This window comes from Vigna umbellata, chromosome 11 (assembly GCF_029865625.1).
Source record: "Vigna umbellata cultivar VRB3 chromosome 11, Vumbellata_1.0, whole genome shotgun sequence".
Classification (NCBI taxonomy): Eukaryota; Viridiplantae; Streptophyta; class Magnoliopsida; order Fabales; family Fabaceae; genus Vigna; species Vigna umbellata.
This window is the reverse complement of record NC_142175.1, coordinates 2,003,258-2,031,213: the sequence shown is the minus strand read 5'-3', so window position 1 is coordinate 2,031,213 and position 27,956 is coordinate 2,003,258. Positions and strand designations below refer to the sequence as shown.

General features: G+C 32.4%; 1 protein-coding gene across 1 annotated transcript; it reads left to right on the top strand.

Moving 5' to 3' along the window:
• Positions 1–1,618: 1,618 nt before the first annotated feature.
• LOC124837235 (cycloartenol synthase) lies at positions 1,619–26,145 on the top strand. The gene is made up of 18 exons (XM_047312545.2): positions 1,619–1,896; positions 2,042–2,227; positions 3,257–3,346; positions 3,424–3,618; positions 3,698–3,782; positions 4,523–4,689; positions 13,785–13,973; positions 14,175–14,288; positions 14,643–14,765; positions 14,858–14,980; positions 16,142–16,240; positions 18,551–18,607; positions 19,659–19,705; positions 20,134–20,277; positions 21,408–21,585; positions 23,680–23,760; positions 25,401–25,484; positions 25,899–26,145. Exons 1-18 carry the CDS (start codon positions 1,699–1,701, stop codon positions 26,007–26,009), a joined length of 2,271 nt encoding a protein of 756 aa, XP_047168501.2. The 5' UTR covers positions 1,619–1,698; the 3' UTR covers positions 26,010–26,145.
• The last annotated feature ends 1,811 nt before the right edge of the window (positions 26,146–27,956 follow it).

Here is a 27,956-nt window from a genome sequence, read left to right as displayed (position 1 = left end):
CCATCTCAACCTCTCCAAGAACGCCTTCAACGCCACCTTCCCCTCCAACCTCGCCAATCTCCAAGTCCTTTACCTCTACAACAACAACATGACCGGTCCCCTCCCCCTCGTCGTCGCCGTCATGTTCCTCCTCCGCCACCTCCACCTCGGGGGCAACTTTTTCCCTAGCCAGATCCCTCCTGAATATGGCACCTGGCAACACCTCCAGTACTTCGCCGTCTCCGAGAATGAGCTCACGGGAAACACCCCTCCGGAGCTTGGAAACCTCACAGCGCTTCACAAGCTCTACATTGGCCACTACAACGCTTGGAAAACTCAATATTGTTTATCTTTCTTCGAACAAGTTCACGAGAATGCTTCCTCCTAATATGTGCTACGGGAATCGCCTTCAGACTTTGATAACTCTCGGGAATTATCTGCTCGGTCTCATTCCTGATTCGCTTGGGAAGTGCGAGTCTCTGAATAGGATTCGAATGGGAGAGAACTTTCTTAATGGTTCTATTCCTGTAGGTCTATTTGGGCTTCCTAAACTCTTTCAAGAAACCATTTAATTGGCTCAATTCCAGGTTCCATAGCTTCTATGCAAATTTTAACATCTGTTGATTTTTCCTATAACAATCTCTCTGGTTTGGTTCCTAGAACTGGGAAGTTCGGCTACTTTAACTATACCTCTTTCCTAGGGAACACTAAACTTTATGCTCCTTATTTGGGTCCTTATAAAGACGGGGTTGCCAATGGCCCTCGTCAACCTCATGTTATTCGGCGACTAGAAGAGCAAAGGAAGAGGAAGAGAGAAAAACTCACACAAGGCGTGAGAAGGAAGCATTACGAGGTTTGGTAGTTGCATTTATAGTTCCCTTGCGATGATTCCAGAACCGGAGAGAAAACACTTTGGGGCTACTGAATTCCATGGCACTGGAGAGAGAGTGAAAGAGGTAATAGGATGCAATCGGGACACTTAATATAATGTTTGAAATAAGGATTTTATTTAAAACTTAAAATAAAATAAATTTCACCACATTGTGTCACGTCATTAAAAATTGCGCAGTCAACCCAAACACAGAAAATTTAGTGTCGTCCACTGAATTTAACGACAAAATCAAAATTGACTCAATTTTACAGAAAAAGAGACATAATTAAGATCAAATAAAATACGAGGACCTATTTGAGACAATTTTACACAAATAGAAACCACCGTAGTGATTAAACCTTCGTTAAATTCATATCTACACCAAACTTCAATATCAATTTCATTAAGATATACTTTTAACATTGGGTTTGTCTTGTTAAGTAATAATAATTTGGTAGCGTGAATGACAACAACGTATTACCACTATACAACATATTAGTGAAAAAATGTTAAATTCTAGTGCAATTTAGACTTTAACACTATCGTTGAAAGCGTTCACCAATAACGAGGCTAAGAACTATTTTCTTTTTAAAGACCTTGTGTATATCTTGTTTATTTTTCTCTAAATGATATAATAAATTATAAATTTATTTTAAAAAATTATACTTACAAATTCGTTTTCCAAATGTGAGATGATTCGTAAACTATTAATTATAGTGAGTCAAGTTATAAATAAAATAATAGTAGAATGAAAAACTTATATTAATTGCTCAATAATCATTTCACTTGAGTTATCACTTCCTCTGAGTAGTGGCAGAGCAATAGTGATTCCCTCCTTTTGGGGGAAAATGTGGAAGCTGAAGGTCGCAGAGGGAGAGAGTCAATGGCTACGGACACGCAACAATCACCTTGGAAGACAGGTCTGGGAATTCGATCCCACGCTTCAATCACCACAAGAAATTCTCCAAATCGAAGAGGCTCGCCACAGTTTCTACCATAATCGCTTCACTCAGAAACAGAGCGCCGATTTACTTTTGCGTATGCAGGTTTTGTATATCTGAAGAGGAGGAATCAATACTCCAAAATATCCAGTTACTTTTGAAATACATTAACAAGTTCGTTCTGGTAAAATCATTTCCCGAAAATTGATTTAGTTGAATAATAGTTCATCTTTCTTGGTGTAAACTGTAGTTTGCGAAAGAGAATCCGATGCACGAAGTCTTGCCCAAAGCAGAGGTTAAAGGCATCGAGGACGTAACCGAAGAGGTTGTGACGAGAACGTTAAGAAGGGCAACGAGTTTCCTTTCAACTCTTCAGAGTCACGATGGACACTGGCCAGGTGATTACGGTGGTCCCATGTTCATGATTCCTTCATTGGTAAGTTTTATGCCGTATCAAATTCATGGTATGAATGAACAGATTTTTCAATAAACTTTTTATTACTTCAATTATTACATAAAATTAGTTCATTTATATTAACTTTTCTTTTTGTTGTTTTAATATTTATACAAACTAATTTTAGTCCGTAAATAACTTCATTTCATTTTTGTTTCTCAATTTTCTCTTCAGAAAGATTCACGAAAAGTATAATTAAATGTTTTCATCTGGTTTAGTATTAAGAAAATTATGTTGAAGATGTTTTCAGAAAAGATTTACAAACTTTTTTACAAAAATTTAAAAAATAAAATGAAATATTCTAGAAATTAAATACATTCGAATTTATAAAAAACAAATAAAGAATGAATTTATTGTTTTTTTTTCTTATAAATCTTTTATGCAATTTCTTTTGGTTTAATTCTTTTCGACATCCCTATTTATGTACGAATGTCTCAATTGGATTCTCGTTTTTTAAAATGTATCAAAATGGTCCCTAATTTTGAAAATTGATATCAATTGAGTCCTTTCCGTTAAGTTGGCTGGACGGCGTTAAAAAAATTGATGAGTGGATGCTGAGATGACGAACGAACACCAGAGAACGAACGCTCGTCGACCTCTTACTGCTGGACGACCGTTCGTTCCACACTGGACGACCGTTCGTTCGGTGGTCGACGATCGTTCGTTCGCTGATGGACGAGCGTTCGTTCGATGGACGAGCGTTCGTTCGCTGGTGGACGAGCGTTCCTTCGTCATCTCAGCATCCACTCATCAATTTTTTTAACGCCGTCCAGCCAACTTAACGGAAAAGACTCAATTGATATCAATTTTCAAAATTAGGGACCATTTTGATACACTTTAAAAAACGAGGACCCAATTGAGACATTCGTATATAAATAGGGATGTCGAAAAGGATTAAACCATTTCTTTTTGCATATATACAAATGTGTATTCTTAAAATTCCTAAATTTTAGTTTTCGGAATCGTCAGTTTTCCGGCCTTGCATACCTAACTGTGGTATTTACTTAATAGGTGATTGCTTTGTATATCAGTGGGGCGTTGAATTTAGTCTTCACAGAAGAACATACAAAGGAAATTCGGCGTTTTATGTATAATCATCAAGTAAGAGCTTCACATCCTTCTTCCCTGAAATTTACGCGCTTCTCCAAAGTCCTATTTGGTTAAAAATGGAACTGCAGAACGAGGATGGTGGGTGGGGTCTACATATTGAAGGTTCAAGCACAATGTTTGGCTCTGTTTTGACTTATGTTGCTCTGAGATTGCTTGGTGAGGGAGCCAGTGGTGGACAAGCGGAAATGGAGAAGGCCCGTGACTGGATTCTAAGGCATGGTGGGGCCACGTTCATAACATCGTGGGGGAAGATGTGGCTTTCGGTTCATATACTATCCTTAATTTAATAATTTTGTTATATATACGTGTGTTTATTTTCTGACTTTGTTGTGAATTATATAGGTTCTTGGAGTTTATGAATGGTCAGGAAATAATCCTTTGCCCCCTGAAATATGGCTCCTTCCGTACATGCTCCCGTTTCATCCAGGTTAGATCTTGCTTTATAAACTAATTATATATGTTTTTTTTTCTTATATATCTTGTTGAGTTACAAGAGAAAGTTAGATACGATATGACAATTAGAAGAACTATCACAAGATAAACTGGATTAGATAAACTTCAATCGTGTTTTTGGAATTTCTTTTAAGAAGAAATTTATCATTTGTGAAGATCGAGTTGTCCATATAAAAATACTTCATATCATTTTTTACATAAAATATTAAGATTTAATATTTGTAAGTCTATTTTTTTTATATACATAGTTTTTTTTTTTATTTCTACTTAAAATGATAGTTTGAAGTCATACTTTGATTCTTAACCGTTTTTTTAAGAAGTGTGAGTTAAGTATTAGTTTCTACTATAACAAAATATACGTGTTCCACCCATTTATCTTAATGTATTTTTACTTATTCTAACTGCGGTTGGATGTTCACCAGACCGAGATATATTTTTCTGTCTGTGTGAATCGGACACCAAAACAAATTATATATTCTAATATTATTGTTAGAATTGTTTCACTGAAATAAATTAGGAGGTTGTGTTAAATATTATATCAAGTCTCTTATATGAATAACTTATACAAGTGGTCAATTTTTAGTTTATTCCAATTAAAAAATTTCAACATATGTATCATAATTATATGTCTATGTTTAACCCAAGCAACGGTTAAATAAATTTTTTATTTCAAATACTAAACTAAGAAATCGTAATTTGTTATAAATCTGTCAGGAAGAATGTGGAATCACTGCCGGATGGTGTATTTGCCAATGTCGTACTTATATGGCAAGAGATTTGTTGGTTCGATCACACCGATAGTTTTGTCTTTGAGAAAAGAACTTTATACGATTCCGTATGAGGATATAGACTGGGATCAGGCTCGTAATTTGTGTGCAAAGGTTAGTCAATCCGCTTAATATTTTCCTCTTCCATTTTATCATTAGATAATATATAGGGATTGTTGTTAAGTCATCATTACCTGTTATTAGATTATCTTTAACATTTTTTGAGATATTACCCAAATTTCATATTTTATTTATTTTTAACATAATTAACTTTCATGATGCTTGTCTTACTTTCTAAATTATATAATTATTAATAGAACGTAATTATCTTTATTTAAATGTATCCAACATATTTTAATATTTTATAAATAAATTATTATTAATAGTATAATTGTTAGTAATTATATGAAAAGACCACGGTCTAATACCTAAGTTATCTTTTGATAGCATTTTAAGCACAAGAAATAGCGCAATATGATTATGTGTAAGTGTCCCGCTCATAAAAAGGAAAAAAGAAAAAAAAGTCAACCAGGAGTTCACCGCTAAATACGGCCGACAAAATGAGTTGCTGGTTATTAGGCACCAATGGTACTAATTAGTTATTTTAATATATATATATATATATATTAAAAAAATATAATTAATTAATTAATACATTTAATTAAAAAATTAAAATAACTATTATATTTGTATATTAAATTAATTTATTACAATTAATAATTGAAATTAATATTATATTATATATTTGTATCATCAAATAATATAAGACAAAAATATCATTTAATTTATTTTTATTTTAATGTTTAATTTAAAAAAAATTGATCAATGGCTAACTTTGTCTTGTCTCGTTTGTGGCTTATCATATTAGCTAGTTGTAAATACTAACCTGTGGTCTAATTTACTTGTTATCTTTATTAGTCAATATTTCAAGTACAGGGTAGAGTATCTTTATTAATCACATCTCCACATTTTATTCCGAGCATGTTTAGGTAATTCTAAATGGTCCTTAATTAAATTCTTCCTCTTTTATGTTCCAAATTATTCGAGAGTGCTTGTCAAAAGTACTTTAATGCTTAAGTCAGTAATCAATCCGATTGAAAGTCTTAAATTCACAATAAATGCAATCACGTATCCTTTTATTATTGATCTCTAATTAGGGTGTTACTACCTCCACTACCATCAATGCTCCCTACACCTCCTCAAATTTCCCCAAAATTTTTTTAATTATAAAAGTATCCATTTTTACTTTAATCATATTTATTTACCTTTTTTTGAAATTCTAAATCTCTTATTCATTTTCACAGTCCCACCCCCCTCTCATTTTTCCAAACCCGTTTGTTCTCACCCTCAACTATGACTTCGTTTCTTTCCATCTCCCAACTCTCACTTTCTCTCCTTCATATCCGTTTCCATTTCTTCTTCATTTTGGTTTTGATTCGTGGCGTGATGATGTGGCTGTTTGTGGTGCTTTTTGTAACACCCAAATATTTTAAAGGGTATTACTGATAGTAGAGACTAAATTAATTTGATATCTCATATAAACAATCAAACTTTATTTCAATTACTCCAAAGTACAATACCAAACTTACAAACTTTAAACAATATAGTCTTCACCACTGAAATTTCAACTTATAAGTTTTACACAACATAATCTTCCCAATACAAATTTATTCTTTTTACAAAAATCCCTGAAAGTTTTTCCCCGCATCTCTCTCATCTCTAAGCTTTTTCAACCGCATCTGCAACATTATCTAATCACATATAACATGAGTTATATGATCATAGTACAAATAAATAAGGGTAAGCTAACCATATCATAAAATCATTAAACTTGTAATAAAAATATTATAATCATGTATTTCTGCAATTGATAAAATATCATTATTCCGATGTCCTTAATTCATCATTATCAAAATCATCTTTCTCATTTCCATAAATCTTACAAGTGTACCATGCTTACTCATGAAGCCTTATGGTTAGACCGCTCTCTGCCTGCTTCCTTAAGCTTCACTTATATACTATGTCTTACTTTCTGAAGCCTTATGGTCAGACCCCTCTCTGCCTGCTTCTATAAAACTTACGAATCATATGTTTATGTCAAAGCCTTATGGTCAGACCACTTTCTGCCTGCTTTCATAAACCTCAGGTGTTACTTTGCTCATACCAAACTCTCATGGTATAACTCGAACATACTACTCCCGGTAGTAAACATCATTTCATAAGTAATGATTTCTCATATCCACTCCAACATTTCATAAAACCAACAATTCATACCCTCTTATCCACCTAACTCAATCATGTTCATTCTTTAATCATGAATTCATAATAACTCGTTTTGGTATCAATAAATTAAACATATTGCCAGATATCATGCTTCATATTATAAACTCATTTTGCCCACAACGAGTATAACTCAACATATTTTCACCAAACAAAGATCATGGATCAACCAAAATATATCAACATATCTTAAGAACTACATATTAAAGTCTGGGCTCAATGTAATGATAAATAAAATATATATGAAATTTTTACCATGATGATATTATGCATCTACAATCAACTTGTTTTATTTTATTTTCATCCTAATAGAGATTTTTCTTTACCCCAATTGGTCACCGGAGAGGACCTAGATGTCTGAACGCATCAAACTCACCTTCGACGCCAGCACATATGACTAGTCACAACTGACTGGACCAGGCCAGGGCTGCTCTATGATCACGGATGTGCCAACTCAGGTTTTTAAGGTTCCTCTATCCTACCAACAAAGAAGGCCCTCAATAATTAACAATTGATTTATTTAATTTATTTACCATGTTCTCTTATGCTCTAAATTTGAAATGCCAAATTTTAATGTGTTCACTTCCTCTCATAGCAACCTCAAACAATATTTGTACATCTATTTAATACCCATATATAAACTATTTCAGAACCCTTACTTCAGACCTTCCAGCAAGATCAATTTCAGCCAACAAACTCATTCAAAACAGACTAAATTCATCCCATCACAACATGTACAATTTCATAGTTTCAGTTATCATAAAAGTCATAAAATAAATTCATACAAAAACAATTAGCTCCCATTACCATCAAAATAATATTAATATAAAAATTTAGGGGAATCAAGAAGTTGAATCTGGCAGAGCCGGTTAGACAACTTCTCATCCTTCCAGAAAGATGCAATAACAAAAAAAAATAGATAAAACAATAAAATTTCTGGGGAAACAAGAAGTTGAATTTGGCAGAACCGGTTAGACAACTTCTAATCCATCCAAAAATACAATATAATTAAATAACAAGAACAATAACATGTCTGGGGAAACAAGAAGTTGAATCTGGCAGAGCCGGTTAGACAACCTCTAATCTTTCCAAAAATGCAATAAAATAAATAAGTAAAGCAATAAATAGTTTGGGGAAACAAGAAATTGAATCTGGCAGAGCTGGTTAGACAACTTCTAATCCTTCCAAAATACAATAAAAATAAATAAGGAAAGCAATAAAACGTTTGGGGAAACAAGAAATTGAATCTGGCAGAGCCGGTTAGACAATTTCTAATCCTTCCAAAATACAATAAAAATAAACAAGGAAAGCAATAAAATGTTTGGGGAAACAAGAAATTGAATCTGGCAGAGCCGGTTAGACAATTTCTAATCCTTCCAAAATAAAAAAATAAACAAGAAAAGCAATAAAATGTTTGGGGAAACAAGAAATTGAATCTGGCAGAGCCGGTTAGACAATTTCTAATCCTTCCAAAATACAAAAAAATAAACAACTAATAACATACAAATGACATAACATAATCAACATCACATTTTACAACTATCACACTTGGATATCATCACAGAAGCATACTCTTATTTAATTTTCAAGATCATACAGAAACAAAATACTCCATATTCAAGATTTAAGATCAGAAAAAAGCAGAATATAGCATATTCCAGACTCAAGATAATACAAAAGGAAATACTCAAAGTTAGCTCCCCTTACCTCTATTCCAGACTTAGTTTCCTCTTCTCAAACCGTTCTCCGGAAACTTCCAGAATTTCCCCTCTTCAATTAGAATTCCCTCCAACTCTCTTCTCTCACAATTTCTCTAGAATTTTGATGCAAATTTTCAGCCTCCCCCCTTGGTTATTTATAGCCAAAAAATTTTACTATTCATTTTTACTATTCATTTTTACTATTCACTTTTACTATTCAATTTTACTATTCAAAAATTATTTTTTTATTCACCATTCTTATCTCTGAATGATTAATTCTACGTGGAGTATTCTCTTCCACAATTTATTTTAATATATATTTTTTTTTAACTATTCACTATTCACTATTTACTATTTACTATTCACTATTCACTTTTCTTAAAAAAAAATCCTAAATAAGTTATCAAAAATTTGAAGCTCTCCCTCTAGAATTACTATAATTTTATATCCAAAAATTTACATTTTTCTATCCATTAAAATTATTATTACTAATAAAATGCTAAAATTTACTATTATAAATATTTTTTTTTTCATGGGTCTTACACTTTTATAACTCGGAAGCGGTGGTCACCTTCACTGTATGCTTGCAAGGCTTTCACCCACACAGCGCTCACAAGCCTCTGTGGGTCTCCGAAAAGTGACAACTTTCATCACAAAAGTTAAACCCAGGTGGTTGTAGTAAATTGCATAAGCAGGCACAATTATATGAGCTTATATATTGTTAATTGTCACCTATAGGTGGTGATGATGCTATATATATATATATATATATATATATATATATATATATATATATATATATATATATATATATATAATCTTTTATTTGAATGGATGTTCGTGATTGATGTAGTAGTAGTATTTGTTTTTGCAAGGAATAATGAGACATGAAGAGGAAGCATTTAGGAGTACAAGGAGTAGGTAGTTTATGAGAAAGAAATGTTTGATCAATCAAATCCACTCATCAATGCTTTATAAGATTAGGTTGGAAAAATAATAAAGCAAAAAACACATTAGCAGAAGATCCACTTTTTTTAAACGGATTTCAATGCCCGTAAACGGATGTCGACATTCATTTGTACTTCAACGAATGTTGATATCCGTTTAAAAATGCATATCCACATTTTTTCAATTTACGTTCATTTAAATATTATTAAAGGGTAAAAAAGAGATGGGGAGGTGGAGGGAGACACTCTGTAGTGGTGGAGGGAGTAACACCCCTCTAATTATAACTTTTAAGATGGGCCTAGGATTAGTGAAACCCTTATTACGGTCCAATCATGGCCCATTACCTACTAAGTAGTAGTCACCAGTAACTTTAGCTTAAAGCGGTTTTTAGGGATGTTTATTGCTGAGGGTGTTCGTTCGAACTTTGCTCATGCCCGACCGAGCAGTTCCTAATACTGCTTATCATGATTTCATGGGTTTAGATGTATGTGATCGGTTGTTCCTTTCTTGTGGCCTGACCATACAGTACACAGGCCCCCAAGCCCTGGGCACCTTTAGATGACGTTGGGATTTGTTAGTGCAGGTGCTAGTGGTCGCTCTGTGTTGACATAGATTCTATTCGTTCAGCCCAATTTTGAAAACTTAGCTAGGCGGGAAAACACGTGTCGTGACATCGTGTCCCGTGCCTCGTGGAAGTGGTAGGGTTGCGTTATCTGGGCCATTGATCGTGGTCTAGATCAATAGTGGGGATGTACTGACGGTTACGCCAGGTTTTTCCTATAAATAAGGGTGAAGGCAAGTTGTCATTTTCACCAATATCTTCTTGTTTGCTCTGCCTACCGTCTGAACTTCTATGCTGCTTTTAAGGTAATAATAATGACCACCGTTCAACTTTGTTCCTTTGAGGAGTTGACAGGGAGAGGTGACAGGGGTTTACTGGTGAACGTGGTCGGTCGTCGTCTCCAAGCTTTGTGCCTTTGTCTTTCTTTAAGACAACCACTGGTAGGATAATGAGAAAAGACACCGGTTAGATTTGGTTATAGGCCTTGGTTTTACAACCGAGGCATATGTGAGCGAGGTAAAAAAGCCAAACTTTATGACTCGGTTATGGACCGAAATAAAACGAGATAGAAATATGCCTCGATTCTCTAAGAACCGAGGCAGTAGCGTGGCGTGTTTTTTTTTATTTCTTCAGATTTAGAACTCAATTCATCATGCCAAACAAAAATTTCCAGCTAAAGAATCTAAAACAATCAGAAAGAAAACCATACACAAATCAAACAAGAAACAACACACAATATTAAAACAATGTTAAACCATTGATTGAACAATCTAAAACAATCAAAAGAAAATCATACAGGAATCAAACAAGAAACAAGACACAATATTACAATAATGTTAAACCATTGATTGAACAGAGTTTGACAAGAAACAACTAAAACTAATGAGAAGTTTGACGGCGACTCGCGGCTGCAAACGCTACAATCTAGGGCGGCGGCGACATTCGAAGGGGTTAGAGGATAGCAGCGACTGGCGGTGAGGAGTTTGACGACAAGCGCCGCGGCGGAGACGACGAAGGGCTCCGATCTGGAGCGGTGGATCTCGCCTATCTGGAACGGTGGAGGCAGCAGTGCGGAAGCAGCAACAGCGGATCTGGAGCGGCGGATCTGCATCTGGAGCGACGGATCTGCATCTGGAGCGGCTTGGCCCTTTTCTATTTCCGGTAGAGGCAGGAGTGCGGAAGCAGCAACGGCGGAGGCTCAGCGGCGGCGAAAGAGTGGAGTTGTTGGAGGAAGCACCACAGGCAGCAGCGGCGAGGCGGGGCACCAATGGGCCGAACACTGGCACGCGGAGAGCAGGAGGAAGAAGAAGCACGCGCAGAGGAAAAATAGGAGAGTAAAGGAAGGAGAAGCGCGGATTAGGTTAAGTCTGAATAAAGTGGAGAGGTATAGGCATCAGTTGCCTAGTCACCCGAGGCAATAGGGCCTTTTTTCTGAACTTGGTAGTGGTATATGCCTCATGTCTTGAATTAACCGGTGCCATTATCATTATTCTACCTCAGCTCTTACATTAACCGATGTATAAATCCTTATAGGCTTCGGTTCTCACATAACCGAAGCCTATATAGCGAATTAAAAACCACATTTTTTACTAGTGAACCGAGCGAAAAAGCAGCTCGGTTGATCTCTCACCCACTGTATATAGTGATAGGGCCATCTCAGGAATCGCGGTTGGTCTCCACGCTGGTTGGGGGAGTGGAGGTGGATGGCGGGAATGAGGGGGAAGAACCCGAGTGGGCTTTGTTGATCATTCTAGGTTATGACTAGGCCGCCCACAAGGTGGGATTGTATGTCACTTTCTTCTGCATGAAGAGGCATTTGGAGCAATAGGTCAACCAGTCCTTCGTTGTGTGGAACGTGGAGGATGTTGAGCAGATCCGATTGACAGTTTGTAAGGAGGAACGAGTGAGTGTATCATGGGAAGAGAGACAGTGTCGAAGACTTTCTCTTTGCATACACTTACCTATTTTCCCAAATCTTCGTTCGGGTTTCTTTCACCAATTTTGAAGTCGCCATGCTAAGAGAGCTGAACATCGCTTCCACCCAATTACATATGAATTGTTAGGCTAACATGCAGGCGTTCGTGGTATAGTATGTTCCACTTTGGGCATAACCCCTACAACTGTCATCTTCCTCCACTTTTTTAATGTTCGTTCGATCACCAAAAGGGGTTGGGTATCGCTCATCTCCGTGGAGAAGAAGTGGCTATTTAAGCCATTTTTAGTTTCTCTTAAAGGATTCAAAAGTAAATATTTTAAGGTAGTAATAAAAAAGTCGGGTCGGCCGAAATTTTTTTATGAAGCCAGACACTTGTGATTTTCCTTCTATTGGACAGGAAATTTGTGTACGATAAGGTCGTAGCCTCTTAGCTCCATGACTCTGACTGAAGTCAAAGCAGTTGGGGTCATCAACAGCCTTGCTCGCCGCCTTCCCGCCCATGTCCTCATTGAATGTCTTGGTCATGAGGAATTCAACAAACAAGTGTTCGGTATGATATCTTCTCTTTTATTGTTTTATTAAGTGAGTTGGTCTTAGCTTGGCTAAGTTTCTTACTCCATTTTAGAAAGCCAATTTTCACATGAATTCAGCCAAGTGGACAACTATGGAAAAAATGTCCGAAAAGGAGTTAACAATTGTCCGCTTGGAGGTTTTCTCCCACGCGATCATGCTGAATTGGTACTTGGCCAATTTCGTTGATCGAAGGGATGCTGAAGAGGTCTAGGCGGAGGTGGTCGAAAAAAAGAAAACCCTCTCCGGTCTACGTGTTCAACTGGAGGAACTGACCACTACCCATGAGGGGTGTGAGAAGTTCCAATCTGATTTAATTGGTACGTTAGATGAAGCCTGTTAGGAGGTGATCGTTGATTTCGCGCTCGACTCAAATTGTTGTTGCAATTAAAAATGTAGTATGTTAGGCAATGACTCCTAGGTCATCTCTTAAGAACCAATTTTGGTTTAGTCAAAGGATCAAAAATGTAGTTGGGGGTTTTGAACAGATTGTGTGAACTAAATTAACTAACTAAAACACGAATTAAAAACACTAATTAAGGACAAGTTGGTTATTAATTCAACTAAAATGCTTCCTATCCTTGATTAACAACAAATTACACACTCTTCTCATCCCTAATCCAACACGAACCAATCAATTAAGCGAAGATTAATCCAATTTTCATAAAATCGAATTAAACAAATGTAACACACTTATTTAATCAATTATGCACTACCATAGATTAAACAAATGTGACCTTAATCGGCGAAGCTTAAGTTAATACAGATTAAACACTAAGCGTGCATCAATTTGAAACGCACATAACAGACTAAACATTGTGCAAGGTCAGAACAATAAAAACAATGGTGCAACAACAACCTCAAGAAAATGCAATCTCCTTAATTACCAACTCAAGAAAATTTACCTTCCATTAGAAAAAAATGCAAAACAAAATACAAAATAATATAAGAAAATTATTTTGTAAATAATTTAATCCATCAATATCCACATAAAAATGAAAATAAAAAGAAAATCAGAAAAATGCAAAACTGAATTTTTGTTGAATTGAACATAAACCTTGTCGATAAAAACACTCCTTGATGTTTAAGCTATTAGCTTTCTGATAGACTTTAAATGTCTCTAAAAAATAAAATCAGAATACGACTTCTTATTATTTTATATTCAACAGCAACTAATTCAATTGCTCTGATAAATACCTTCGTTCTTATGCAGGAAGACTTGTACTATCCTCACTCACCTGTGCAGGATATTCTCTGGGCAACTCTACACAAGATCCTTGAGCCTATTTTCATGCATTTTCCGGGAAAGAAGTTGAGGGAAAAGGCTCTTAGGACTGTAATGGAGCGTATACACTATGAAGATGAGACCACTCGTTATATTTGCTTAGGTCCTGTAAACAAGGTAATAATTCTTGAGAGTTTTTGTTCTTCCATTTTCCACCCAATAAGAGTTTAGAATAATGGACATACTTTGCACCTTTTATTTACATTACCCAGAAAATTTACTTTTACTATTTTGATCATATTTTTACCCTAAACCAGGAAGTTCTTAGCAGTGCTACTGACAACTTAGTTATTATTATTATCAATGGAAATAATTCAGGTGTTAAACATGCTGTGTTGTTGGGTGGAAGATCCAAATTCTGAGGCATTCAAGTTACATCTTCCAAGGGTTCATGATTATCTGTGGGTTGCTGAAGATGGTCTCAAAATGAAGGTCAATATACAAGTCAACTTTTTTCATCTTGTCAAAGTTATTAAGGGATGCTTTCCTTCTAATTGGACAAATTTAATTTTTAAAATAATATATTATAAAAAAGTTAATTTTTTATTCAATTATATATATATATATATATATATATAATTGTATTTTAAGACTGATGAAATACAAAATTTTGTTAAAAAAACTGTATATAAAATTATATATACAATAATTATTTGTAAAAAAAACTGCAGTGAATTTATAAATCATGACTTTATTCGATTAACTTTGAAATTTGAATTGAAGTAGTTAGTTTAAATTAGTAGAATGAAAAAGGATGAAAATGTACTTAATCACTTTTTGTTGCAGGGTTACAATGGAAGTCAACTATGGGATACTGCATTTATTGTCCAAGCAATTATTTCAACAAACCTAGCAGAAGAACATGGTCCAACTCTAAGAAAAGTTCATACGTACATCAAGAATACACAGGTAATAATAATTTTTGCATTTACCGTTGCATTTTTGCATTGGTTTATCCCTGTTTATAAAAATATTCTTTCTATCTTTTTTTTTCTCCAAAGATTTTAGAAGACTGTCCGGGTGATCAAAATAAATGGTTTCGTCATATTTCGAAAGGCAGTTGGCCTTTTTCGACTGCAGACCATGGATGGCCAACTTCTGATTGCACAGCTGAAGGACTAAAGGTAACTTTCTTGACTTTCATGATTTAGGGTTATTTTAATTTTTTATTTTAAATTTAACTGTTTCTTATATTAAAATAACAATTTATTTTGTTTCGAAAATTTTTTATATTTACTTTTATAATCATAAATAAAAATTTTATTTTTTTATCTTTTAAGAGAAAAAAATAGACACACATGTGTGATACGTGTATGTATTTGTACTAATATTAAACATATAAAAACAATATTTTCAATCATAATATGTTATGCAAATTTGAAATATATATTATCCTTAAATTATATATATTTTTAACTTTTCGTCTCTCTTTCAAAGATTTATTTTTATCATTTTTATAAAAGTTATAGATTTAATAACTTATGACCAATGTTATTAGTTTTCTTTAATGTGACAAACGGTATGTCACTTTTTAAAACACATATATCGTGTTCCAAAATCGACAAGATAACTTGGTGGCAAATAGTGTGTTATGTCCCAGTCTGATAAGATCGACAAGACATGTGTATTTGTTTCTGGTCAGTAAGATATTTAGATAATTCAGTGAAAAGTGAAGACAATATAGTAAGGTGAATGAAGAGTTGAGATAACTCGATGGCAAGTCCATATAGTCCTATTAGGTACATGGGTAATTCAGATAGCTCGATGAGAGTTTCAAATAGCTCGATAAGGTGTATCGAGAACTCTGATAGCTCAATGGATTTTCTACATAACTTGGATAACACCTTACCGAACTCTTTAGACTCCCAACCGAGCTATTTGAATTCTCATGTTCCTTATTAAGCTATCTAGAGTTCACATCAAGTTATTTGAGTTCTCTATTCATCTTACCAGACTAATTGGACTTTCCACCGAACTATCTATATGTTTTGCCAACTTGAGGACTCAAAACATTTGTTTTGCTAACCTTAAAAGAGCGAAATAAAATTTGATTAAAGTTTGAAAAAGATACGAAAACTAAAAACATATAATTGTATAACAAAGTACATGATATATTGTATAATATAAAAATATTTTAAATTATGTTTTTTAAACTGTAATTTTTATTTGATTATATGATTTATAATATTTTATATATTAAGAGAATCGGAAAAGAAACTGTAGGAGTGTCCCGGTAAAAAACTATGATTTGGTTCTTCTTTATTGATTAGTAAATTTTTTTGCAGGCTTGTCTCTTACTCTCGGATATAGCACCAGAAATTGTTGGTGAGCCATTGGATGCAAAGCGATTATACGATGCAGTGAATATCATTCTCTCATTTCAGGTGACACACTCGATTCAAATCATTTGCAATTACAGTCGAGCAATGAAAACAAATGCACTCACTTATAATAATAAAAATTAAATTTCATAACTTTATTGTAAAGATAAATCATTTTTATAATTTTATTGTATTTTTTAGATAATTTTTAAATTAAAAATAATTAAACTTTTCTAAAGAGTTAAATAAAAAAATTCAGTTAAAAAAACGTTGTGTAAGAGTAATATTAATAAACTTTTATTTTTAAAAAAATTAAAATACACCCTAAAAAATCATTTTATAACTTATTTTATTTCGTCGATAAATATCAAAATCCATTAGTAATATTAATTTTGACAGATTATCAACAATAAAAAATTAGTTGTTAAATATTTTGTTAGAAATAATTATTGACTAATCATGATCATTGGTAATTATCGACGTTATATTTGTCAGTAATTATCGAAAGCTAGGTCGTCAGTAATTGTCGACGACATCAGATTGTTGTTAATTATTGACGGTCATGATCCTTCAATAATGACGTGACAAAATCGGTTACATTATCGACGATATTCATCCTTCAGTAATTCCCAGTGACCGTGATCTGTCGATAATGACATGAAAACGAGTTATATTACCGACAGACTAATTCGTCAATAAGTCCATCGATAAAGTTCAGAACAAGAACATATGTAGTGGATAACATTTCCTATTCACCACAATGAACCTGCCAATACAATCAATGGAGACAGATGTCTTAATTTAGACAATACAGACAAATGCCATAATTCAAACAACATAATCATCAATCATTAATGAAATTCATATCATTAAATATAATAGTTATAGTGTAATTCATTTTGAGAAAAAATAAACAAGTCTTAAAAAGTAAATGTTTGTAAAACTACAAAAAGTCCTAATCATCATTTGTCATCTGAATCATTATGCTCATTTTCATGTTGTTGAGGCTATTGTTGGGGAGGTAACTATTGTAGGGGAGATGGCTACATTGGGGTGGGTTGGATTGGAGGCATTATTGTTGGAACAATGATGGGGTGGATTGATATATATCTACAGAATCATCAACAATATCAAGAAGAATACAAATCAATACCAATCAACCAAAGATATCAGCCAATTAAGAAGATGAAAATATGAACTGGCACTCAGTGGTAAGAATGACACTCAATGTCATTCTTCTCGTAAAATGGCTCACTCAGTGAGGTCATTCTGTCGCTTAGTGAGATGGACTTAAAATGGTTTCAGACCTATAATGGATCAGCGATGCCCTACCACCACTCAACGATAGATCATTCGCTAAAGTGGTAACTTAGCAGGAAAAAGTGACACTCAATTATCTGGGACTAAAATGCTTCCAAACTTGAAATCCAAGCTAGCACTCAATGTTATCTTAGTCTTGCTCAACGCCATATCATTAAATTTCCACTTCAAATATGTGATTCGGTAAACTAGAGACCTATTTAGATTGGTATTCTTGAATTAATGTTTGGTTCAAAAACATTTTTTAATGTTAGAATGAATACTAACTTGGTCAAATGATCAAATCTTTAGTTTTCTCAATCAGCACATACGAAACAAAACCAACAGTTCAGTTTAAGCAATTTAACACACCATACAATTTTGCACAAAATAATAATTATGTTCAATAGACTTCAATCAACAAAAAAATATCCTAGGCACAACACACTAAAGTATAGCTTCCTACCTTACACAGATCAATAAGCTCTAGGGATCCTAAGGTAGCTTCACAAGCACATAAAATCTTATTTGTTCCTACAAACAACATAAATATGATTAGGACACACGGTTAAAACCACTAATCGACAAAGAATCTTATAGAAGATTTAAAAGTATATGCAAACTCATATAATTTTAAATAATGAAACTTGTTTATATAAATTTATTTATATTTAAAAATTTTAAATATTAAAATAACTTAATCTTATTATTTAAAAAACTTTATGTCCTTAAGATTCTATTTTCTAATTTCTAGGTTCTTTTTAGAGCTCGTTAAACATAAAGACCAATATTAAAAATTTATTTATCATTTATTATACTTTTGATGTAAAATAATCTAATATTTTAACTTCATAATAAAGAAAAGTAGCACATCATCGCAACAAAATGTGATAAAACATAAATTTTTAATGTAATAATTTAACTTTTTTCTTGAATTATACTTTTGCATTGTTATAAAAAAGTATAACCAATCGTTTTGAATTTAATATGTATGTTTGATTGTAATTATGTAAGGTATTATTTATAAGATTAATTTAATTTCCAAAATCATTTATTTTTTTGGTTACATTGCAGAATAAAGATGGAGGCTTTCCAACGTATGAGCTCACACGATCTTATAACTGGATGGAGGTAGTCTTGTCTCTCAGCATTATTTAGGAAACTTCTTTGAAACAAATTTATGATGTAATAATACAGAATAAACGAATCGAATTAAATTAAATTAAAAATAAAAGTCTTTTAAAATATTAAACCTGAATAAAACAATTTTCAAGTAATCTGTGAAAAGATTCAATTCTATTTTAAATACCAATTTCAGAATTCCCTACAACTATATATATATATATATATATATATATATATATATATATATATATATATATATATATATATATATATATATATATATATATATATATATATATATATATATATAATTAATTAATTGTATATGTATTAGGAAAGATTCAATTCTATTTTAGAGTAACCCTTTTATCATTATTATTGAAATAACTTGATTTTTTTTCCTATTTGCCAATAATTTTGAGAGGTCTACATATGAAAATTGGTTGTGGATTAAAGTAATTGTATTTCTTTAATTTTCCTAAAATTTATATATGATATAAACCAGAAAAAACACATTCCTTACAATTTTTTTGTTAAGCTCTTTAATAATTTCTTTATGAATAAGAATATATTATTATATTTTATTATATATAACTTTATATATTGTGTAAAAATAAAAGTAATTAGATATATTATTTATTATATATTATATTTAAACCCAGTTGTAATATTTATTAGATTATGTACTTGTACTAAAATTTAGTTGTAATAAAAAAAGTTTAATTATATAAAATCAAATATTTTAAATATTTACATCTTAATTATACCTGAAATATTGATGATTACTTTTTTCTAACATAAAGAGTCAATGCTCGTTTGCTCATTATGTTTTAATTTCATTTTTTTTTTCAGATCATCGTGTTTTTTTTTTTAATTTTGTTATGACTTAAAAATATTATTAAAGATAAAATAAAAATTATAATTAATAAACATTTTTTTTATATTTTTATATATTTTAAAAAAAAAGTTATATTGTATACTCATTGCTAAAATACATATGATTAATTTTTTTGAACTAAAAGTAAATATAATTATTAACTTGTGTCTGTAATTTCAGATAATCAATCCTTCTGAAACATTTGGCGACATAATTCTCGATTATCCGTAAGTAATTCAATGTCAATAACATTTCTATTACTGTAACAATCTTGCATTCATGACCATAATTTCAAGTGTTCATTTTGTTAATATTTCTTTATCCATAATTTCGAGTGTTGATTTTATTATTATCTCTTTATACATAATTTCAAGTGCTTATCTAATTAATATTTCCTTATCCATAATTTCAAGTGTTGATTTTATTGTTGTCCCTTTATCCATAATTTCAGGTATAGAGTTGATTTTATTAATATTTCTTTATAGACAATTTTATTAATATTTCTTTATAGACAATTTCTCTGTCCCCAATTTCAAGTGTTCATTTTATTAATATTTCTTTGTCCACAATTTCAAGTGTTGATTTTATAAACATCTCTTTATCCATAATTTCAAGTGTTTATTTTATTAATAATTATTTAATATATGCTGTATAGTTACGTGGAATGCACTTCTGCAGCGGTTGAAGCTTTGACATTATTTAGGAAATTTTATCCTGAACACCGTCCAAGAGAAATACGAGGCTGTATTGAAAAAGCTGTCGCCTTTATTCAGAAAACACAATCATCAGATGGCTCATGGTTTGAAATTTAAAATAAATTATATTATTTTTATCTAATCTTTCTACCTTTTAAGTTTGGATCAATTTGGTATCATGAGTACCAAATCATTTACTAATTCAATACATGGAAAAATCACCATAAAATGATAAAAATGGTATTGAAAGTGAATTTGTGGACCACTATAAAATTAAAAAACAATCAAATATCAGATTTTTTTATTGCTTTTCATGACTTTAACTTTTAATGTGAATTTAAACTATATAATTTTTGGTTTGAACTCAATTTGGTTTCATATTTTTTTTTAGTCAAAATAGGGTTTGTTCGTATACCTTTTCAATAAGTCCTACCAGAAAAAGGTAAAATGATTTTTTTTAGGTTAAAATTAATTTATACACAAATTAAAAAGTAAGAATTTAGAAAAAAATACTTATGAAAGAATTTTTAGAACTTGCTAGTGGTAAACTTTGTTTATAGGAAGGTTTGTTTCATTTTGCTGTTTTATTTTTGTCTTTTAAAAACATTTATATTGAATTGTTAAATATGTTTTTATTAAATGGTTAAATATTTTTTTAATCTTTAAACTTTGACATGATATATGTTGACTTCTAAATTTTGAAAATGAATGAATATGATTTTTTTGTGTTAAATGTGTTTTTTACTAAATATGAAAGTAGAAATGTATCAAATGGTATAAAAAATTTAAATATTAATATAAAAGATGTTTGACATATCAAAAAAATTAATGTAATTGAGTTAAAAGAATTATATTAATTTATTTTTAAAATTTAAAACTAAAATGTATCAAAATTTTCGAACATGATAAATTCCAATTTTAGGTCATTCAAGGATTAAAAACATATTTTCCTCGTTATTAAAATAATGTTTTAGTGTATAAAACTAAAGGAAAAAGTTATTTTGAAATCATTTCAACCTTTCATCAAGAGAAACAATATCAAATGAGAGTAATTGGTGACAATATACCAGTGTTCAGAAACAAAAAGTAATAACTATTTGTAGAGGATTAAAATGAATGAAAATGAAAATAATTGTATTGCAAGAATATTAAAAAGTAAGTCTTAAAAATAAAAATTAAAAGTATAATTATGGATTTGTTAAGTAGAAGAATAAGCACTTAAAATGTTAAACAGGTATGGTTCATGGGGAATTTGCTTCACTTATGCAACATGGTATGCAGTAAAAGGGTTGGTAAGCAGTGGAAGGAGTTTCAGTGATTGCTCCAACATCAGAAAAGCTTCTGAGTTTTTGTTATCTAAGCAACTCCCTTCTGGTGGCTGGGGAGAGAGTTATTTGTCCTCTCAAAACCAGGTTTTTCTCTAATTTTAATATCAAACTGTGTTTCTTTAGTTAATGCTTTGCAAAATTTGTTCTATATGCCTAACATGATTCAAGTTATAATTTTAGTTATTATATTTTATAAAATAGCGGTGCAACAATATACCCATAAAACGAGATATTTTATAAAATAACGGATGAAATAATATATCTATGAAACGAGATAGATTTTAACATGTTTTTATACTATGTTAAATAATAAATTTTAAACTTAATTTAATTCCACAAAACTAATTTGTAAAATAAATTTTAGGGTTAAATATGTTTTTAGTCCCTAAACTATTGGTCGTTTCTGGTTTTCGTCCCTCTTCCAAACTAAGGTACGATTTGGTCCTCATTCTTTAGAAAAACGTTCGTTTTAGTCCTCAAAATTTTGTTTTTAGTCCTCGTTTTAGTCCTCAAAACATTCGTTTTTTCGACTAAAACGAACGTTTTTTAAAGATTGAGGACCAAATCGTACCTTAGTTTGGAAGAGGGACGAAAACCAGAAACGGTCAATAGTTTAGGGACTAAAAACATATTTAACCCTAAATTTTATATACATTTGTATATTTTAAATTGATATTCTCTCTAATCCACAGGAGACGTCCATCACAGTTACGCAGTTTCTTAGTTTTTAATTATAAGTAGTTTTGATTCTGTATTTTCTTTAACTCAATTTGTTTTCCGCAACTTTTAATTTATTTTGCTCAATTTTCAGATTAAGAAAAAGCTATTGGTTTCTATCTTGTTCTACTATCTTTTTAAATCCTGCATAAAATGATACAATTTTCATGCAATTGTGTTCCTGATCTTATCCTGTCATATTCAAAGCAACAAAAAGCTGCTATAATTTAAATAAAATTTGAGCAAAACTATAAATAATTAACAATTAAGGATTAAAATTACTTAAATAAATTGGAAACCAATATTCCAGATTTGGTAAAATACACTAACCTAGATTAGAATTAGTCAAAAAATTATAAACACATTATTTTCAAATATATTATTTTTTTACTGTTTGGAATTCATTAAAAATTAAAAAATTAATATGTATTGTTATCTATTATGTTTTTCTTATAACTTTGCAGTTTTAATTGTTAAAAGAATATGTTAAATAATGGATTCCTAATAATACTTTTTTTTAAACATGGGTCTAAAAAGAGTGAGAACTCTACTTAAAATTTTATAATTTTTCTGCTGCTCCTTTTCTTTTTCTATCTCTGTTATTACACTAAAAGTAGATTTTCATTGTCATTGTTTTAAAATTTTCTTAACTGAAACGACTTTACATTACAACGTTAAGTCTTCCAATGAAACACTTGACTGTGTGAAATTGAAATTGTTGCTTGCTTAGCACAAAGACTTTTGTGCTTTTATCGTAATTTATATCCAAATCTCTTAAAATATTGACAAGAAATAAAATATAAAGCTTTGTGGATGTAAGATACATTACACAGCCAACCAAAAAATGCACTTCATCAACTTCATTAGTTTCATCCTTCTTACTGAACATCTCCTTTTGATTCGTAAGTGTTTATCATTTTGTATTTATCCAACTTAAACTTTTAACATCTCTTTTGAATACTTTTTTTTACAAATAAAAATCTCATTCTTAATTTGAATGATTTCCATGTTGAGAAAACAGGTCATAAAATCAAGATTAGTCACTTTGAAGACATCCTTCACTTCTTAATTGTATTTTTTAGTTAGTATTATATTCGATAAGAGGAATGACTATAATCCTTTTTTTTTCTATAAAATATAATTCTGTAATGTTTTAGGATCTAATTAGGTGAATGATGATTTAATGTTTTACATTTTTTTTTTCATTCACTATTCTACAATCTATCTAACTTGATAGATTTAGAATACGTCATTGTCTTTATATGTTAGAGGTTTATATAAATAAAAATATTTATTAATGATTTATTTATTTATTAGTCTCTTTAATTAACAAGTTTCATGCTCTCAATAAAATCTTGTAATATATATCTTCTACCTTTTAAACTAAAATTGAATATTACACGTGAATTATTATTGGTGAGTTTTCATGAATAACTTTTATAGAAACCTCATTTCATTCAGGTATATACAAATCTTGAAGGCAACAAGCCTCATGTAGTAAACACTGGCTGGGCTATGTTGGCTCTACTTGAAGCAGGACAGGTATAAGAAATTTTAATCCATTTTTGAGTGTTGTCATATATATATATATATATATATATATATATATATACACTAGTGCATGACAACAGCTATTTTCGCCTATAGGCAGCAATTCCGCAATCAAGACATATACAGACGAGGCAAAAAAGGTAGGTTTTTTGCCTCGGTTAAGAACTGACCCAAAAGCGATCGGATTTTGCTTCGGTTCTTAGGTAACCGAGGCAGTAGGATGTTTTTTTTTTTTAGATTAAGCTTCGGTTTGTACTGAACCAAATGGTTCTCATCCTCGCTGAACGGTGCTCGTCCTCGTTGAACGGTGCTCGCCCTCGCCGAACGGTTCTCACCCTCGCCGAGCCCTAGCCACGTCATCTCCTCCATTGACGCATCAACCATGTAACTCGCTTCGCACCAAAGCGCCTCTCCCAACAGGTTCGCGAACCCAAGTGCGACCTCACCATCGCTACTGCCTCGTGCCATCGCCACCGTGAAGCATCACCACCTTTGTCGCACTGCAAAGCCTACTTCAGGCCATCGCTGTCGTAAGAATCGCGCCACTCAACGCGAGATCTTGCAACCACCACATCTCCATCCGGGAAGCCATCAAACCTGCAAACCACAAGAACCAAAAATCTACAGAAGGACCACGAGCTTAAATTGCAAACCCACGAGCTTCGCGCCGCCATGAGTATTCTCCACCCAATACGCACCTACAAAAAGAAATCAGAAATCCTAAAGAACCTCCAAATAGGGTTTGTTGAGCGAAACCAGCAATAGGGAAAAAAATTGGTGTTTCCCCTCTCTACAATACCAACCTAGAATCAGTGAGAAAGGGGGAATAAGATAAATGGTAGAGAGAAGAGATTGGAAATAGAATCAAACCTCCTTTGCCGCGAATTAGAACGGAGAGAACAAGAGGAAGAAGAACCCTAGGTTGGATAGAAGAACTTCTTTGGAGGTGTGAAAGGGAAGAGGAAGAACACTACGCGAGAAAATGTGTTCGCGTTTAGTTTACGCAGGGGCTATTACCTCGGTTAAGTAAAAGACCGAGGCCGAACGGTACTATTGCCTTTATCCCTAGACAACCGAGACATATTAGTGGACAAAATTAACTTGGAACGTTCGGTTACTGCCTTGGTTCATAGCAGAACCGAAACCGAACGGTCCTATTGCCTTTGTCCCCATACAATCGAGGCATATTAGTGGACAAAATTAACTTGGAACGTTCGGTTACTGCCTCGGTTCATAGCATAACTGAAACCGAACGGTCCTATTGCATTTTTCTCCAAACAACCGAGGCATATTAGTGGACAAAATTAACTTGGAATGTTTGGTTACTCCCTCGGTTCATAGCAGAACTGAAACCGAACGATCATATTGTCTCCGTCCCCAAACAACCGAGGCATATTGGTGGACAAAATGCATGGAACGTTCGGTTACTGCATCGGTTGATAGCACAACCAAAGTCGAACGGTCGTATTGCCTCGATCCCCAGTCAACCGAAGCCTATAAGTTTGCCATAACTATGAAAAGGCCACCACATATTTATAAGCTTTGATTTTTACAAAACCGAAGCACATATATATATATTACTAAGATATTATGTTTTATAATGTGTTGCCATGGTCTTCATAATGTAACAGGCTGAAAGAGATGCAACACCACTGCATAAAGCTGCTGTGTACTTGATAAATTCACAGATGGAGAATGGTGACTATCCGCAACAGGTATCGTGTATATTAATATAAAAATAAGTTAATAACATTCATTGTTTTCTCTCTATTTATTTTCAGTTCAACATCGTTCTGTTATAATTTTTTCATTAGATAAATGTTAATATCATTGTTTCCATTTTGTCTCTATAAGATTGACTAATAAATATATTAAAAGATTTATTTTTATTACTCAAATAACAATTTTAAACTATAGTAAATGACAATTTGTTTTTAATTTTATTATAACGTATGTCTCGTATTTTTTTGTGTGAAATGAACTACTTATCCAGTAATTAATTTATTTTCAGAAAATTAATGTACTTCTTTTATATATACATTGTGGTATTAGCTACAAAGTGTTTATAACGTTTGACAAATCTTAATTAAACATCATTCAACTTTAATGTTATTTTTTCATCACTTCAGGAAATAATGGGAGTGTTCAACAAGAATTGCATGATCACATTCGCGGCATACAGAAACATATTTCCCATATGGGCCTTAGGAGAATACCGACGCCATGTATTTGCACGTTAATTTTTATTTAATTATGTCATCCAAATAATTTCGTGCCTTTTATGTACTTTTGTGTCCCGTGATTAATTTGATGCTATTAAAACTTCTGGAGAATGTCTATAATTTTTTCCAATGACATTACAGGCATTTTACTGTCTGACATTCTCACATAATTTTTACTATACTATAATCTTAACTAAGAGTAGTAAGTTTCTGAAACCTCTTTTAATAGAATGTCTAAAATGCATCTTACAGTTCTTAATGTTAGTTTAAAAATTATATATATATATATATATATATATATATATATATATATATTATCTAATAAGTTTATTAGATAAATAAAGAGAACGCATGTGTCATATCATTTAGAAGACGAAACACTTCAAGTTTCACATAATTTGTTTAAAAACTTTCATCTTAATTTATGTTTCCACGTTGTTATAAATTGACGTTGTGACATTTTTTTGTAATTATTGTAAATATATATGTTTTGATTAAAAAAAATGAATCTTAAATGGACTATGGCTTCTGTTCTATAAATAACAGAGTCAAATTTCACTACAAATTTGACTTTTCCGTTGACTCATTTTTGAACTAGGTTTATGGCATCGGTTGTTTAGAGAACAAAGACCATATAGTTTTTTTGCTTCGGTTATGCTGTTAATCGAGACATAAAATAACTAAAAATATTATTTATTTTTTTATTTTTTTGAGAGGCTTTTTAATAGAACCGAGGCCGTAGAGCCCTTATTGCTTTAGTTAATAAAATTATTGAGGTAATAACATGTGTTTCTAGGGTTAAATTTATTGAAGTAACAACGTCTCTTTCACATCTGTTCTTTGTTTTCTCTACTCTGTTGTTTCGCTCTCCTCTCTTCGTCGTTGCTCTCCTCTCTTCATCTTCTATTTTTGCAACCATTTTCAGCATTTCTTCCATTTTCCTTTCATTTTACGTTGATTATTTACTTAGGTATGATTTTCTTTCGTTTTGACCGTTTGGTTTTGTGTACAAGTACTCTTTGGATAGGAGCTTTGTGACGTTCATTTCGTTAGTACCAAACTCACCTTCAAGGTTAGTTCGTTTTAGGTTTTTTATGTTTTTGTTTGATTGTTTGATCTTCATACCACTAGTGCAAAATTCGTATTTGAAATCGCCCATTACGATTTGGTTTTCGAAAAACCGAAGCGTATTAAAATACGATGGCAAAGCTGTAATTTTAGAGACACTATAGGCCTCGGTTCTAAAGCAACCGATATCTAAGGAGATATATTGCCTCTGTTACTTATGGAACAGAGGCAGAAAACGTTGCTGACCCATTGTTTGACCCGGATACAGGTCTATTGCTTCGAGTCTTTGATGAACCGAGGCATAACCTCTACAAACCGAAAATTTTCAGGTCTCTTACAAGATCCTCTGCCACAAACTTGGCCACTCATTTGCACCACCTCCTTCCACCGCACATTCAAGAATCTCTCCACCTCTCCACCTCCGTGAACACATCCCCTTCATTTGCACCGCCTCCTTCCACCGCACAAGGTACTCCAAATTCTCTCCCTTCCTTCTCCGTTCAAGAATCTCTCCACCTCCGCGAACACAACCCCTTCATTCACACCACCTCCTTCCACCGCACAAGGTACTCCAAATTCTCTTCCTTCCCTCTCTGTTCAAGAATCTCTCCACCTCCGCGAACACAGCCCCTTCCAAAACCCTAGCCACTCCCTCAAGCCCAACGCCGTCGTCTTCAGAATCTCCCTCGCCAGATCCAACGTCGTTCTTCCACGGTCATCCGCGACCTCAGGATTCCAAACCCTACTCCAAGAAGTTCCGAAATCAGTAACCCCATGAGAAGGAGTTTTACTGGAAACCCCTTCGACAAACCCTCAATTGTCCTAATGGATCCAAAACTGCCGCCAACAACCCTTTAGGTATCTCTCTCTATTTACATTCGTACTTGGTATGATAAG

Excerpts from the sequence above, each read along its gene's own strand:
- LOC124837235 (XM_047312545.2), top strand. The coding sequence starts at position 1,699 with ATGTGGAAGCTGAAGGTCGCAGAGGGAGAGAGTCAATGGCTACGGACA. Across the intron at positions 1,897-2,041 it reads ATTTACTTTTGCGTATGCAG|TTTGCGAAAGAGAATCCGAT; the intron begins GTTTTGTATATC and ends TGTAAACTGTAG. Across the intron at positions 14,766-14,857 it reads CGTACATCAAGAATACACAG|ATTTTAGAAGACTGTCCGGG; the intron begins GTAATAATAATT and ends TTTTCTCCAAAG.